We start from the raw sequence: 17,269 nt of genomic DNA, 5'->3' as shown, positions 1-17,269 counted from the left end.
ACTCACACGCACACTCACACACACGCACACACACACACACACACACACACGCACACTCACACACACGCACACACACACACACACACACACACACACACACACACACACACACACACACGCACACTCTCAAATACACACATGTACAGTCTGCTGTGCTGAATGTAATAACACATGTTCTACTGTGCCGGTTAAAAGCACCTTCCTTTATACATTATAAACACTTCCTGTGAGTGCAAGTCATTTGTGTGTGTAAATGTGGGTGTGTGTGTCACTGTCGCTTTATAGCAGGTTTACTGAGGCTTTTTGCCAAAGCCAAAGTTTGAATGTATGTGTGTGTGTGTGTGTTTGTGTATGTAAATAAACTGAAGCACCTGATCCTTAAAACACACCACATGATTTGCCTCCCAGACTCAGTCAGTGCAGTTTCTGCTTTAGTCTCAGACCATCATGGAGGATTTAATGTGTTTACTTCAGTTTGAAAAGCCATGTGGTGCTTTCTGAGCATCTGCGCCAGCGTGACACATTACCATTATCAGAAACACACCTGCAAACATGACTTCAGTTTGGGATCGAGTGATTCTCTAGAGTTGTGTTCAGCTTTACTGTGTGTGTGTTTGCAGGTTCTCCTGGTTCCTGGAGGAGTGTTTAACATCGTCAGCTCAGATCCGTGTCCGTATGTTAGAGCGGCTTTCTCTCTCTCCACACCTCAACAGATCGATGAGGTACACACACACACACACACACACACACACACACACACACACACACACACACACACACACACACACACACACACACACACACACACACACACACACACACATATACATATTAGTGGCCAAAGGTGAAGTCCAGCCTAGGAAAAAACATTTTTTTGAATAGTAAAATAAAACCTGTAGCTGTAGTTTGCCTTTTGATTTTGCCAAACAATTTTGTCATATTTAATTTAATTTTGTCACTTATTTTGTTTTTCATTCACATTTAAAATATTTTAAATGTGAGAAAAACAAAATAAGTGACAAAATTAAATTACTATATATATAATTTATATTTGAGGTCGGTAAGATTTTTTTAAATGTATTTGAAAGTGCCTCTTCTGCTCACCAAAGCTGTGTTTATGTGATCAAAAATACTGTAAAAACAGTGAAATATTATTACAACTTAAAATAACTGTTTTAATATATTGTAAAATGTAATTTATTCCTGTGATGCAAAGCTGAATATTCAGCATCATTACTCCAGTCTTCAGAGTCACATGATCCTCACGAAATCATCCTGATGATTTGCTGCTCAAGAAACATTTATGATTATTATCGATGTTGAAAACAGTTGTGCTGCCTCATATTTCTGTGGAAGCCAGGGTACATTCTTCAGGATTCTTTGATGAATAGAAATTTATTTGAAATGGAAATCTTTTTATAACATTATAAATGTCTTCACTGTCACTTTTGATCAATTTAATTCGTCTTTGATGAATAAAAGTAAAAAAAAAATTTAAATAATGACTAACCACCAATTTTTGAATGACAATATCATTGTAACATTAAGTGAGTCGAGTCACTCGTGTGTTTGTGTGCTTCACAATGTTGCTGCATTTAAACAGCATTTCAGATCAGTCTGTTTCAGGTTTTTAATGTTTCCATTTATATGATGCCTAAGAACTCAAGCCGGTCTCATATTGATCTGTGTTTCAGCGCAAGGCCTTACTTTACTTCTGTCTCTCTCCTCTTCATCCACAGGCTTTCAGGAGACTGGCTGATCTCATCAAGGACGCCGTGTGATGTCCAGTTTTAATGTCCAGTATCATCAATTAAATGCTGCTGTCACATGACACACACACACACACACACACACACACACACACACACACACACACACACAGACTCGATTTGCCCAATGTTCTGCCTGTTTTGCACAATAACAAACCCATGTTTTCACCTTTCAGTCAGTACCAGATTAACAAATTTGAAACAATGTTTAATAACTCTATTTCAAGACTCAAGAAGTTTTTTTCTTTATGTGGTGTGTATTAATATCAAGATTTGCTGTTGAAGCTGGTTTACGGTGCACTTATGTGTGCAGACACACAACGGCTGGTCACCGAGAGAGCGTTAGAGAAAGAGGTACACACACACACATACTCATACATACACACACTCTCACTCACACACACACACACACACACACACACACTCACTCTCTCATACATACACACACAGGCAGGCACACACTCACACACACACATTTAGACACGCAGGCACACACACACGCACGCAGAGACACAGAACACACTCACATACATACAGAGACACACTCGCGTGCACACACACACACACACACACACACACACACACACACACACACACACACACACAAACACACACACACACACACACACACACACACACACACACACACACAGAGACTTGAAATCTTGAATCTTAAAATAACACTATTTCCAGATTCAAGAAGTTTTTTCTTTATGCGATGCGTATTAATATCAAGATTTGCTGTTGAAGCGGGTTTACGGTGCAATTGCAGCTGCTGTCTGCATGGAGGCATTTCATGTGATTTTAAAACTGGTTTATTGTGTAAAATGTTTAAGCATAAGAAGGTGAAGGTCGAGTGAATGTATGTAGTTGTGTTAATCTGTTGATTTAATCTCTGTGTTGAATTGTGAAGGTTAAAGCGGATTATTTCTGTCTTCGGTAGTCCACTGGTTAGCTGCTGTTAAAGGGGCATTCGGCAACTATTTCAGCTTAATAAAACCGTATAGAAATCATTTGGATGGTTTAATAACCTGTTCTTGTGAGAATGGTGACTTCACCCGCTCCCCCCAGCGTTCCCAGGCGGAAAACCAACCTTGCAACATGAGGATTAACGTCCCGGTATATTAGAAAAAGGAAGTCTCGTGAGAAGCGAGAACGAGCGAGAAACACAAACTGCTTTACGGCAATTTGACATAAACACACACGCCGCCCTCAGTGCCGGCTCCGATAATAACAAATACACATGAGCAGCGGTAGAAAGGGGGAGAAGGGGCCACAAGTGAGATTTTTTTACGACATTGTTGTGAAATATATGCCTCACAGCTGTAGGGGGAGCTCGCTGACAAAACATGCGACAACAAAAATGAAAATCAGCGGAGAAATAGCTAGAGTTGCCGAATGGCCCTTAAAGTTGCAGTTTTCAACACACATGAGGAGTAAATGTATTGATATGATGCATGTAGCGGCTTTTAAAATGGCATTAAGCTGATGGACCCTCATCACAGATTGATGACACATTTCTGCATTTCTTTTTTATCACCATGTCTTGCGTTATATTACCATGGTATTTAATGACTAGAAACTAGTTAACTGCTGTGATGGGGTTTCTGAAAGATCTGCTGCTTCAATCTTTCTCTATTTTTTTGAAAAAAGTCGTGGGAATGCAATAGTGATTTTTTTTTTTCTCTCACGGTTGAAGTAAAATGGTAATGAAAAAATATATTAGCGACGTCCTCCCATATGTTTTCCTCTGTGTTTCAGAGAGAGTCCATACTGGTCACCATTTGACTTAAATATGGGTTAATAAAACTACAATTAATAATGTAGTTATTGTACTCCGTTGGACTTGCATGTGATTGTGCATGTCGGCAAAAAAAGGGTTCAATAAATCATTAAACAAACTCCATTATTGTATGTAATGCTGTTTTTCACTCAACGTTGTACTTTAACCAAAGCTTTGCCTTATTTAATTACTTACAATCCCATTGCATTGGTTTTTAACTCCTTAATTTTTAAACACAAATTTGCTACATTTAAAAACAATAAAGATTCTTTATTGGCATCTGTGGTTCCAGTAAGAACGTTTATTATCAATGGAAGATTTGCATTGAACAAAATGTTCTTTATAGTGGAAGAAGTTCTTTAGAAAATGATGATTCTTTTAGAAACTGTTCACCGAAAGTTTCTTTGAGGAACCAAAAATGGTTTTCTCTTCTATCCTGTTGGAACCATAGACTGTAGGTTGGAAACTTTCAGTTTTAAGAGTTTGATGCGCTGGCATTCACACACAGTGTGTGTTGTTTCTGTGACAACAGTTTCTTTGTGTACACTACTCAGGGAAAGTGTTTAAGAAGGGCTCTCTCTCACTCTCTCTCTCTCACACACACACACACACACACACACACTCACTCACTCACTCTCTCACTCAGGCGGCTGTGATAAATCTTGCTGTTATTGTGCATAAGCTCTGAGTTATGCACTCATAACTGCTTTAAAAGCAATATTAATAGCATGTGTGTTTCTTCAGGTTTTAATGGTTTAACATGCTGGTTATAATAAATGATCTAAGTGCTGTAAAGTGGTTTGACATTGATCAACAAGGGCAGTTAATACTTAAACAGGATTTCTTGAGCCTGAATGTGCAATCTGCAGCGTGACAGGTTGTGATACACATTACCATATTATATCACATTAGCTTCCCTATTTAGGCTTGATTTTTATAATATTAAAAACAATGACATGAGTAGCAAAAAACCTGTAAAACTGTCTTTATATGTGTACAAGGGGACGGCAAATACAGTGGAAATTGTCATTTGAAATACTATTGCAAATAATTGATAACCAGTGTAGGGGAAAATTACTTTTAAAAGTAAAAATAAAGTGTAACACCATATTCATATGGTATTTACATAGTTCCAATGTACTTAAAAATAATGTTACACTCAATATCTACATGAGTACAGTAATACCAAACTAGTTGCAGCACAGTATTTTTTTAAAGGACAAAGTAAAAGCTTTATAATTATGCAATATAACATTTAATAAACCAATTTAAAAAACAAAAAAAAAGTATGCTATCACAGTACTGTTTATTGGTTTCTTAGCATTGGTTTTCTATATACTACTGTCACTGCTGTAGCCACCACAGTAACGTTACATGCAAGTTATGCAACAAAACCAGTTAACTGTGAGTAAATAAACCAAACTGGGTGACGAAATCTGCTCAAATTCACAACAAATTACGGGGAAAACTGGGTCAATTCGGTCAAAAAGAAAAAAAGATGGAGGAGGAATAGAAAGCCGAAATGCACAGAAGATAGGAGGGGTTAAAGACCAACAACGCTTTACTCTGTCATATTTCACACACAGTACATTATTTTTGGGTCTGTGAATTTCTCAAACGATTATTGGGTCACAACTTAAACCAAACCCACTAAACACCTCAAATGAGCTTCGGCACGTCACATTTCAGGACGAACATCGAGTGATAAACGCGGCGGAACAACATGGTGTAAGTGTTTCGCTGTTAATCGAGTAAATATCGCTGTGTTTGTGACCGTTGTGCGAAATGTAACTAAAGGAAACGCGGCTGTTTTCGGCTAACGTTATTATGCTAGCGGCATATTCGGGCACATAAACTGCTACTGCGTTTTTAGATTCGCGTGATTTAAACGTAAACGGTAGGTGTTTTCTTTTAGCTTAATGTCGAATGGTGAGGGTTAAAGCATATGAATGTGGGGGAAAATTTTATTTTTTATGCGTCTTCCTTAGCGGATGGTGACTAGTCATATGACTAACGTTAGCCGCAGTTAGCTCGAGCTGATTTCAGCACATTTGAACGTGTCAAATATGACCTAGACATCAACACTGTGCGAATATCACTAACAGTAAACTTACCTGAAAACTCAAATCTTGTCTTAGTTGGTTTATATTTTAATGTTTTGTAAACGTATAGATTTGTTGGACGTAGACGCTTTTAAAATGACATTAGGCTAATAGCACAAGTAACGTTAACGTTACGCGGATCACGATTTGATTTAGAAAACGTTAACAGTCATATTAAGCCGTTATTTATGCCCATTTTTTTATTAAAACAAGTTAATTTATCTTAATTTCCTCTAAATCAGTAATATTGAGGTTGCAGATGATTTGAATATAAGTTACATCGGATACAGATTGGACATGTGAAGTGTTTTAAATTAGCATAAAATTGAATGGCTTTATTTGACTTTTAACCTATTAATATGCTGGTTTCTGCCTCAGAAAATATGAGTCAGTTCTTGTTTTAGCACGCATTGTTATTCTGGTTTGATAAGAGATCAGATCGACATGGAGGAGGAGTCACAGGCTTTTGTGCAACACTTGAGTTAAAAGCCCTCATGTCATTCAGACAAATCAAATGCATTTTCAAATTTATTGTTCCTCTTTTTATTTTGTCTTTCCAGTGATGCATCTGCAGGAAATATCATGTACACCAGTGGTTTGTGCTCTCCATGACTGTAACATGAGGACCGGTGGAGAATGACATCTTATCTCTACTGTTGTTACTGAAAGCCAGAGAAAATGAAGAAGGTGAACGGATACGTGATCATTTATTTAGTGTCCGTGATTAGTTTTAGTGTGGCTGGGCCTGTGAACATCTCGGCGGTGGAGGAAGATGGAAGAGGGAACGGGACAGAGGCAAATGGTGACGGCTCGGTTCCCGTGGTGCTCACCAAAATAAACCAGATCATCGCCCGGGAGGGAAACTGTGCTTTAATTGACTGTAATATCACCGGTGACCCTTTCCCAAATATCCAGTGGTTCAACTCACACGGACACCTGCTTGACACACAGATAAGTGGTACGTTTACTGTAAAAACACCTTCAGACACCAATGTCTTATATCACTAGGCCTACACACACATGTTCACTACATTCGTTTTGATGACTTAAATGTATCCCTGAAGAATGGATATAAATCTGATCTATTCCTGCACTATTTGCACATATACGTTAACAGAATACTTCCATTATATTTCCCTTAAATGGCAGTGTTAACGTTTTGTGATGATTCTACCCGAATGCAAAGACCTCCTGTTGAGTCTATGAATATGTTACACAATTTTTCTAATGCTCACCATTTATTTTAATACAGTTAAATCAGTAATACTATTACGGTTTAAAATAATTGTAATATTCTTTGTGAATCTATTGAATTTTCAGTTTCATATTTTTGTGGAAACTGTGATACAGGATTCTTTGAAAAACAAAGTTTAAAAGAACAGTATTTATTTGACATGGAAATCTTTTGTAACATCATAAATATCGTTTACTGTCATTAACGGACAAGTGGATATTTTGAAGGGGAAAGTGAAAGAGAAAATTTTACTCGTCTGACCGGACAAGTAGCCTGATTAAAACGTCAAAAAAACAACAACAACAACTATGGCATCACCAAAACACGAGAATGCCTGATCTTATTACATTAAGCGTAAGTTCTGGCGATCGATAGTGGATAATAGGCATAACATATAGCATGTATAATGTAATGACGGTAACAAGGTTGCGCTGTTGCGGCTCATGCAGCCTCTTGAGGAGAAATCAAAACTAATGACTGCAGAACTTAGTTAACATGCTGTAGTAAAAATGTGGAGATTTTATATTTTTAACATATGATACAGTTAGGTAACATCACACGACCAAGAGTACGGGTTTCCTGAGTACCATCACGGTTGAAAATGTGACTGATTTCATACGACAGTTCAATTAACAAGTAGTTAATATTAGCCTAATTGACTTTCACTTTTTTAGGCACATTATTGACTGTTTTTGTTCTGTTTCAGCAGTGAAAACTGTTAAATCACTAAATATAGTGAAATTTAGCGTTTTTAACAAATCGGTTGAGTAAAAGATTCAATGCCTCATTTTTGAACGAATCGGCCGTTTGAACGAATCTTTTGAATGTCTTGTTAATGAGTCATTCAGTCACTTGCCCTTTTAGTTTCATGTTTAAAAGTATAATTTTATAACGTTTCTTATTTGTATTTTCAAAAATATTTAAAACAATCTCATAACATTATTTAATACTCTACAGTTGTAATTTTTCAGTGTAAATTATTTAATTTGATTTTTAACAGCCCTGCAGTGTCTTCTTACTATAATAGAATAATATAATTAAAATAATTTATTGATCAAATGTAAGAATTTGACATGAAAGATGATGCATACATTTAATAAGATTTCGGGGGGAAATGCCCTTTTATAAAGGTAAGATAAATGCCCTGGGGGTAAATATATCAAATATGCAGATTTAAATATATCAAAGCTGATAGAACATTAATGAGAATATTGCTTCAGAATAAATGTTATTTACATCACATATAAATCCTATTTTCGCCGGACAAGCAACTTTTTTACACGGACAAGCGAATGATCGATTTACTTGTCCGAAGGATAAACGCATGACAAGACTAAATGTCGAGCCCTGCTGTCACTTTTGATCAATTTATCGCAATAAATAAATGTGTATTTCTTAAAAACATTTTACTGATCCCAAACTTTTGAACGGTAGTGTTGATAAATGCAACAACAACTGAAGACGAACATATTTGCATGAGATATGTTTAAATGACCAGTTTGCAGTCGTAACGTAAACCTTTTGTCTTTGCGTCTGCATATTCAAAATGAAACCGCTGTAATCAACACCTAGACTTTCAGTGGTTTTACTTCAAATGCAAATGCTTTCACTGCAAAAAAAAGTTGTGTGCTGATTTTAGAGATGTTTTAAATGTGTATATAAACACTCACTCAGTGGATGTTTTCCATTGTTTATTACATCCTCTCTTGAGATTTGAGATTAATCCGTTATGCAATGATTTGATCTTTTAATCTGGTGATATAAAACGTGAGTGTGTAGTTCCCAGCTGTAGTATAAGTGATGTTTGGAGGATTACTGATGGTGTGTGAGGCAGGCGTAGCGTGCTAAAAATACTAGCAGTGTTTTACCAGAAGTGACATGGAAACATCCTTGCTTTTCATTTGGGTGTGTTACAGTGTGAACTCAAGACAGATTGACATGTTTTGTCTTGCACAGCATGACATTGCAGACTCGAAACCTTCCATATTTGTGACCCTGGATCAGAAAACCAGTCTTAAGTAGCACGGGTATATTTGTGGGAATAGCCGACAATACGTGGTATGGGTCAAAATTATCAATTTTTCTTTTATGCCAAAAATCATTAGGATATTAAGTAAAGATCATGTTCCATGAAGATATTTTGTAAATTTCCTACCGTAAATGTATAAAACAGTTATTTTTGTGAGTGAATGCAGCACAATCGTGAACATAAATGGACAACTTTAAAGGCGATTTTCTCAATGTTCCGATTTTTTTGTAGCCTCAGATTCCAGATTTCCAAATAGTCGTATCTCGGCCAAATATTGTCCTATCCTAACAAACCATACATCAATGGAAAGCTTATTTATTCAGCTTTCATGTGATGTATAAATCTCAATTTCAAAAAAATGACCCATGTGATTGGTTTTGTCATCCAGGGTCACATTTAAAATGAGATTAAATCATTCCTGTCATAATCAGGATGGCTTGACATAGTTGTTAGCTTTAAAGTCAACGTTAAATGACATTCTTCACAATTATTTGCTTTCATACTGTATTTCAGTGAAGCAAAGGGAAAAAATGTGGAGTGGAGCTTCACTTTAACCATCAGGAATTGTTGGGATTGTTTGGAGGAAACCCCGCCATCACTGTCTGGTTGAAACTTGAGAGATTTCAGCTTGATTTCGCTTCATCAGTGCATGTTATTATGCATTCACAATAAGACCTGGATTTTGCTTTATGAAAGTAAATAGCCAGCAAGTAAAGTCAATAATATGAAATCTAAATGGACTGTTAGTTGTAGTCTGTGTAAAGATCAAATGATTTTGCTTTGCTTACATAATTGCTGAATTGTCTTGATCTCAGGTTGCTTCCAGTAAGAAATGCATTGGCAGACTGGTGCCAAAAATGGAGTTATTGGTATGGAGTTTATAAATTCCCACAGCACTTAAAACACTTGTGCATTATGTGTATGAGCGTCCTTTGGACCAGGTGGAAGGTTAAAGGATCAGAGATCAGTTGGTCCGTTTCGGCCTTATTTGTGTAGAAAGCAGACACTGTATCAGTGTCCGTATGTAAATATGGATTATGCAAAGTCTATTAATCGTGGCCACAGTATCCATGGATCCACGTTTTGTACTGTCATCTAGAGCATTGGGTTTACAAGCACAATTGTACACCAGTAATAGATTTCAATATTTGAACCGGCTTAACAACTATGTTCGTAAACTGTTGCACAAAACCTGCGATGTTTGCCTCTTATCCCAGTTTCACTTTTGTATGCAACCTCCTTTATCAGCTGAAACTCCTGGGAGTCATGGTGCAATGGGGTTTTTTACACGTTTACGAGATACTGGGTATATATATTCAGGGCTCAACATTAAAAAAAATCCCCACTTGCCCCCAGGGCCAGTAGATCAGTTTTGCTGGCCCGTTCTATATTTTTACTGGCCCTGAAAGAAATATAAGGAAAAGCACTTTTCCATTAACCTGTATTTATTGTATACATTAGGATTCATTTTTCTTGTCCCCTTACAATGACAGTAAACTAATTATTACATTACATGAGTGATGAGTAACGTTACATAGGCCTATTTTCACTTTAAAATGGCGAAATTAGACAAAAGTATATTAGTTTGCCTGATTATGAAGAACGAAGAACGCGCTGAATCTGATTATAACAAGACTGAAGCAAACACAAATTTGTGTAGCTTACACTTAATAACACATTTTTAGGGGGGCTAGGCAGAAGTTTAGGGGGGAATTTGATTACACTATTTCTAGATAGCCCATCGGGCAGGCCGGTAATGCATTTTGCATAACGGCTCGGTCGGCTTTTGTTGGAAATTTCCGGCAAACGAAACAGTACATCTCCGCCCAGGTGTACTGTGTTCTCCATGACACTAGGATACTAGGTTTACTGGTACGCACACACACGCAAGGTCTCTCTCCCTCAGGCGCTCTGCCGAGCGCGCGCGCTACACGGTTTGGAGCAGTCTCTTCTGTCTCGCATGCACGCTCTTGCTTGCGCGCTCTAGATTTCGGGAGTTTGAACTAATTTGCGGGCATCAGGGAGCCGCAATCAATATGCGGGAGACTCCCGGGACTTCCGGGATCTTGGGATGTCTGTATTTTGTCTCGAGCATCAGGTTGTGCAATCAGTTCGCTCGCAACGTAAGTGATGGATTAAAATAGCGCTACCGCAGAAATAGGTTAAATTAAAACGTTGTTTACAAAGTGAAGCATTAAATACAAAGGCAGTTAATAACAGCAGCAGTAAAATATTGTTTTTTAGTCACTGTACTCAGTGGTTTTCAGCGAATGCTTGTGCACTAATGCATAATTTCTCCTGTCCTTTACTCAAGCCTGTTAGCTTGCTGGGTAACGTTACCTCCATTCCGTTCTCTTTTTATAGCATTTGTCTACTAAGTTTTAATTGTTTTTCAAACGCGATCTACTGCGGCTCTACATTCACACAATTGTTTTCAGTCTTTCTATATTTATTTAATCAATTTATCCTTATATTATTCTTTTATATATTATATATTATATTCTTTATCCTTATATTCCTTATATATAATTAATTTTAAATAAAAATTAAATGAATTATATATTTTAGATGTTTTTAGTTTGTTTTTAGTTCAGATATTCCCATCTGAACAACATGTCAGTGTAAATTTGTTTGTAACAAAAATTTTGTTAAAACATAATATGTTGGATATCATTTTTTTAACAATAATCATGTTTGTCAACTTGCCATCAGCAATTATCATTAAAAACAATGCAAATATTGATATTAGTAAAACTCAATGTGTGGCTTTTGCACTTTTTAAAGTACACTTTTACACATAAATACCCTGATTTACGGTTTTATTTAGTTATAATAAAAAAAAATCTAATTTAATTTCTATCCGATTAATCGAAAAAATAATCGTCTGATTAATCGATTATCAAAATAATCGTTAGTTGCAGCCCTAGTGCATATTAGGCATAATTTTACACATTCCAGCAGAATTTTTGCTCACACCCAAAGTACGTTCACATAAAGCCGCCTCTCAGTAAATTGAGTTATTTTTCGCTGCTTATTGCATTTAATCAGTCAAACACACAAAATAATGTCAAAATGCTGTCTTCGCGAGTGTTCACGTAAACGCAGTTAGTTATGCTGTAAGTGAAACTAAACAGTTGAGAAAGAAAACACGTGTTATGTGTAATGTGTTATACAGCAGTATAATGTAGAGGTCTGCATTCCCGCGGGTACCACAGGACCCGATCAGAGCGATAAAAGACGGTAGCGGTCGGTATGTCAATAGCCTGTCCGCTCCCGACATCCTTTGACAACAGCGTATCCAGCAACCTGGACAATGATTTCCTTTGCTTCCCGGTCACAACTGCACCTTAAAAGAGAGCATTCAGCCTTTGGTCAGTATTTGGATGAGAGACGCTGAAACGGTCATCATGACTTTCTCTTCTTGTATGGATGTTAAATAGTTCTGTTAAAGTTATTTCATTTCGCAAAAGCTAGGCCTACAAGCCAATGATTTTCGTTCATCCATATTTTGCTTTTTTCTTTTTCTCCGAGACATTTTTTTCTACTTTCTTGACAGTAAAATGTTAAAAGAATTTTGTATCTTGACAAGACAAGTAAAAATAACAAATAGCCTACATCAGGGTCCGGAATTAACACGCGCCAAGCGCCAAATGCGGGTAGATTTTCCGTTTGGCGAGTAAATCTCAAAAGGCTATCTACCACACTGGCGGGTGAATGTTCCAGACATCCAAAGTCTTGCGGAAGTTCCGGGAGTCTCCCGCATATTGATAGCGGCTCCCTGATCTCCGCAAATTAGTTCAAATCTCCAGGAATCTAGAGCGAGCGAGAAAGAGCGCGCTCATACTGTGCTCCAAACCGTGTTAGCGCGCGCACTGCGGAGAGCGAGAGACCTTGTGTGTGTGTGTGTGTGTGTGTGCCTCAAGAAGTGTGTGTGTGTGTGCCTCAAGAAGCGTGTGTGAAGATTCTTCACACCAAAAATAGACCAACACTAAATATATTTTTTTAACTGAAATAATTAACAAATTAAGATGACAAAAAATAAAACACTGAATCAGTTTTGAAAAAACAACTTTTTTTCATCAGACTACGTTTTTTCGTCAAATAAAAATAGCAGGCCTACCTCAATCGACAGCTTGTCTAGTTTTTACTTAAAAAAGTAACACGTCTACATGATGTGGGGTGAGTCTGGGTCTCCGATGGCACAGATGTCCCGGGAATACAGAGATAACGTCTTGCTAGAGTGGCCAACTTTGGAAAGCGCCTTTCATTTGCTTGTGGATGTTTGCATCGCAAGTGATATTGCATTGTACTTGCACTAGGCCTACTGCTATTTTAATACCGCGTAGCATATATTGCAAGTAACTTCGTCGCCCTTTCTGTCGAAATGGTCCCACACAGTAGCTACTTCTTTTCGCTTGCTTCATTGTGCTTGCTCAGCGAAATATGTCTTTAGACGCGTGTGGTTGCGCGTGTCGACGCACCCCATGATTTAACAAATATAGGCTGTATACTGTTTTTTTTAACCATGCAGCAAACAAACAAAAAAGCTAAATGTGTGTCTGTGTGTATATATAATTTTTTTTTTTTTTACTTTTAATCTGTTTAACTGATAGTATTAATTGGTAAAAATGTTTACTTTCGGTAAAGTATCTGATAGTTTTACAAAACATTCAAATGTACTCTAGTTCCATGCTCACATCTTCCATGTCTTACTATTTGTTACTCTGATTTGACTTCTATGTACTCTTATTCATTCAACATAATACTTATCTCGAATTAAATGTACTGAAATGAATGTATATGTGACACAAAAAGGCTGTTTATTATTTTGGCCGGTAAAAAATATGCTTGGCTGGTGAATTTTTTCATCTACCAGTCCCTGTGGCAGGTGAGCCAAAAAGTTAATTTCGGACCCTGGCCTACATTTTATATTTGTTATACTAAATCTCTCTTTCAGTTGGGGGAATTTAAATGTGAGATTCTGGAAACGAGATATAAATAGCAGGATCGGTCGGATCGGGAAGAAAATCATTGTAAGCGGATAGCGGTTAAACGCAGTGAATTTTACGCGGGAGCGGGTGTGTGAGGAACAGAATCTAGAGGGACGAAAAAAGCAGTCCCGCACAGACCTCTAGTATAATGAGTTGGTGCATTAGCTTTTAAAGTGACAGCAGCCTAATATTACCTGCTGCCAAATTATGAGATCATATAAAAAAATATCTATAAGGCAGTTTTCCCCCATGGTATCAATGTCAAAATTGTGGCCAGTGAAAATGCTGAATGGCTACTAACTCTGGAAAACCTCTAGCCACAGTGGCTGGTGAGCAAAAAAGTTAATGACACACACAAACACAAAATGATTAAATACTTGCGTAGTTGTGTTTGGAGTCTGGAGTTTTATTTGTAATAATGCAATGAAACATGACGAATTGTGCAGACATCATTTTTATCCAGGCTGTCATACAAAGATATTATGAACACGTGCAAAAAAACGAGAGAACAAATGAAATATTAAGTTCATTATGTATGCTTTTTCCTGTGAGCTATTTGTTTTTCCATGCATTTTAGTTCGTTTTTTTTAAATAGTGAAGTAAAATAAAACCTGCAGCTCATATTTGGATGGTATAATCAAATTAGTAGGGTCATTAAAAACAAACATCCCCTTTCAAACTTCCGCTTTTAGCTCTGCACATTTCTTAACTTTATTTTGTTGTACACATAAACACTGTCTGAGTTTAGGATTTCACTGAAGTTCGAGATGTGCTCTTAGTGAACAGATTAGACCTTCCATGATCTCCAGTACGTGATTTTCTCTCTCGCTTTTTCTCTCTCAGATGGTAAATGGTGGCTTCTGGACAATGGCATCCTCAACATCACCAGCATCACGTTTGCAGACCGTGGCAAATACACTTGCGTGGCCTCCAATGAATACGGCAAGGCCAACTGCACCGTGACTCTGCGCGTGGTCTTCACCAATGGAGATATGGGTGTGTACTATATGGTGGTGTGTCTGGTGACGTTCACCATCATAATGATTCTCAACATCACTCGCCTTTGCATGATGAGCAGCCATCTGAAGAAAACCGAGAAGGCCATCAACGAGTTTTTCCGAACAGAAGGTGCAGAAAAGCTTCAAAAGGCCTTTGAGATCGCGAAGCGTATTCCTATCATTACCTCGGCCAAAACGCTGGAGCTGGCGAAGGTCACGCAGTTCAAGACCATGGAGTTTGCGCGCTACATAGAGGAGTTAGCGCGTAGCATCCCGCTCCCGCCGCTGATCATGAACTGCCGCACCTTCATGGAGGACATCCTCGAGGTCGTCGGTGTGGAGGAAATGAGACACACTTTCGTCCGACAGGCACCCGAGCTTCACGAAGGCCCCGGCGGTGTGGTCGTCAGCACTTCCAGGGACGTTTTCTCAATCTTGCACGAGAGGGAGCGAGCGAGGGAGAGGGAACGCAGCGAGTCTCCGGCCGCGGACTCGGACGACGCGTCGCTTCACGAGCAGCCTCGACACATGGCCATTCAGGTTTCCATTCATCCGCCGCTAGCCGATGCTGGGTGCTGTAACATGGAAGCTCCGCCTCTTCCTGAAGTGGTTTCTCCACCGCCTGTCGATCAGCTGCCTTTGGAGGCGGAGTCTGAAGAAAAGGAGATCAAGGCGGAGTCTGTCGAAGAGGAGGCTGTTACGACGCAGAATAACCAAGTCGTTTACGAAAGCCATGTGTAATATCTTAAACTAAGGGTAATGAGTTCGCTGTGCATTCTCTTGGGGAAAGAAAAAAGGTCAAGATTTGATTTTTCTTAGAATTTGCATTTGTGTTAGCGTGAATCTCTCAAAACTTAAAAAAAAAATGTCTAGGTCGTATTTCACCGTAAAATCAACCGAAAAAAGAGAAAATGCATTTTGCTGAAAGAAAATAAAGCTTTTACATTGTGACTCATTTCAGTTTAGCAATTTAAACCCGCTATTGTAATGCAATAAATGTTGTTCTCATTACTGTACGTTTAAAATATAGACATAATGCTTGTGTTTGTAAAAACTGAATTTAATGACGCTGATTTCAGTTAAAAAGCAGAATTGTCAGTGCTGTATTGCAATAATTATGAGTATATAAATCAAAGTATATTTGTATTACCGTAATGAGATATTCTTCTCTTTTTTGCATTACACTAATGATAATTTGGGGACTAAATTAGCATAAAATTGTCACAGTACCAAAAAATTATTAATGTTCCTAAATGTAATTTTCCGTTTTGAAAAAAAAAAAAAAACATTTCTTTTGATTTTTGGGTGAAATATAATCTTGTCACTTCTTTTGAGTTGGACTTGTTAAATTATTCTTCCCAATGACAATGAATACTCATGCTGAATGTATTTTGAGGCAAAGTTCTCTGTTTATTTAGAAAATCCTGTTTTGCCCATGATTATTTCTGTCTTGCGTAGTTCACAGAAACTACACGAAGTTCACACCTTGTGTCTTAATCGGCAGACAGGAAGTAGTTTTACTGTTGGATGTAGTTGCAGATTATCCATTTCATGAATGAGTGAGAATGGACGACTGATTAATACATTTGGCTGAAAGAAAAACACATACCTGGCTCAAGTGCATTTTCCATTTAATAGAAATCAAAATTTTTCAAGAGAGATGAATAGTAAAAAAAATGTAAAAGATTGTTCTCCCTCTTATAATGCATGGAGAATGCATGTCAATCTTTTCTCAATGCTGGACTTGGCGAGACTAAACCTTTGTTAGTGTAAACCTGTCAGCTGTGTGTTATTTATCCTTTGGGTCATGTTGGCCAGGTAAATGGCATTGACACCTTGAATAACATTGAGAAATTTCAGTTTTGAGATTTTGAGGCATTCGATTCCGTTGAGTTTCCACTGGAGTCCTTGTACTGTTACTGTAATTAAACATAGTATGATTACTTTATTAGTAGTACTACTACAGTAAGTGTTTTAGTCTCAAATGCACAGCTTGGTGTCTTTTTCTTTCTTTCTTAAGAGTAAACCGTTGCAAGCGTGTTTGTTTTATTTGCCACTCTTCATAACGGAGTCTTGATAATGTTTAATGTCCTTTAATATCCCAGACCCATAGTTTTGCTTCTTAAAAAGGCGTACCTCTTCGTTTCAGTGCAAACGTGTTCGAGTTCTTCAATGCTGCTGATCTTGCTTTGCTCGACCTCTAAAGCCAGTGTCCAATGCACTGATCATGGTAACATCTATCTATCAGGTTAAGCACTAGTCATGAAGAATGTTCCTGGTCAGGATTGTCAGAGGAAACGATGGCCATTATTCTCTTGAAAACGCTGTTTAAGTAGTGAAATAAAGCTGCTGTGTACCAATGA

General features: G+C 37.7%; 2 protein-coding genes across 7 annotated transcripts in view; both read left to right on the top strand.

Moving 5' to 3' along the window:
• The window catches only part of aadat (aminoadipate aminotransferase), a 20,714-nt gene extending 17,039 nt beyond the window's left edge, over positions 1–3,675 (top strand). For all 4 annotated transcript variants that reach the window (XM_077227577.1, XM_077227578.1, XM_077227580.1 and 1 more), the window contains exons 13-14: positions 621–722; positions 1,740–3,675. In XM_077227577.1, coding sequence (XP_077083692.1) covers positions 621–722; positions 1,740–1,781 — 144 coding nt within the window. In that variant the 3' untranslated portion in view covers positions 1,782–3,675. The remainder of the gene's footprint in view (positions 1–620; positions 723–1,739) is intronic.
• On the top strand, positions 1,991–17,269 carry mfap3l (microfibril associated protein 3 like). Of its 3 annotated transcripts, none has more exons than XM_077227597.1 (3): positions 1,991–2,123; positions 6,215–6,612; positions 14,752–17,269. In XM_077227597.1, exons 2-3 carry the CDS (start codon positions 6,333–6,335, stop codon positions 15,645–15,647), a joined length of 1,176 nt encoding a protein of 391 aa, XP_077083712.1. In that variant the 5' UTR covers positions 1,991–2,123; positions 6,215–6,332; the 3' UTR covers positions 15,648–17,269. The 3 variants fall into 3 exon arrangements, with proteins under 3 accessions (XP_077083712.1, XP_077083710.1, XP_077083711.1); XM_077227595.1 differs by lacking the exon at positions 1,991–2,123 and adding an exon at positions 4,904–5,280; XM_077227596.1 differs by lacking the exon at positions 1,991–2,123 and adding an exon at positions 4,929–5,449.

Source organism: Siphateles boraxobius, unplaced genomic scaffold (assembly GCF_051911475.1).
Source record: "Siphateles boraxobius isolate OS27281-9 unplaced genomic scaffold, OSU_SipBor_1 130, whole genome shotgun sequence".
Lineage (NCBI taxonomy): Eukaryota > Metazoa > Chordata > Actinopteri > Cypriniformes > Leuciscidae > Siphateles > Siphateles boraxobius.
This window is presented reverse-complemented; position numbering and strand designations above follow the sequence as displayed.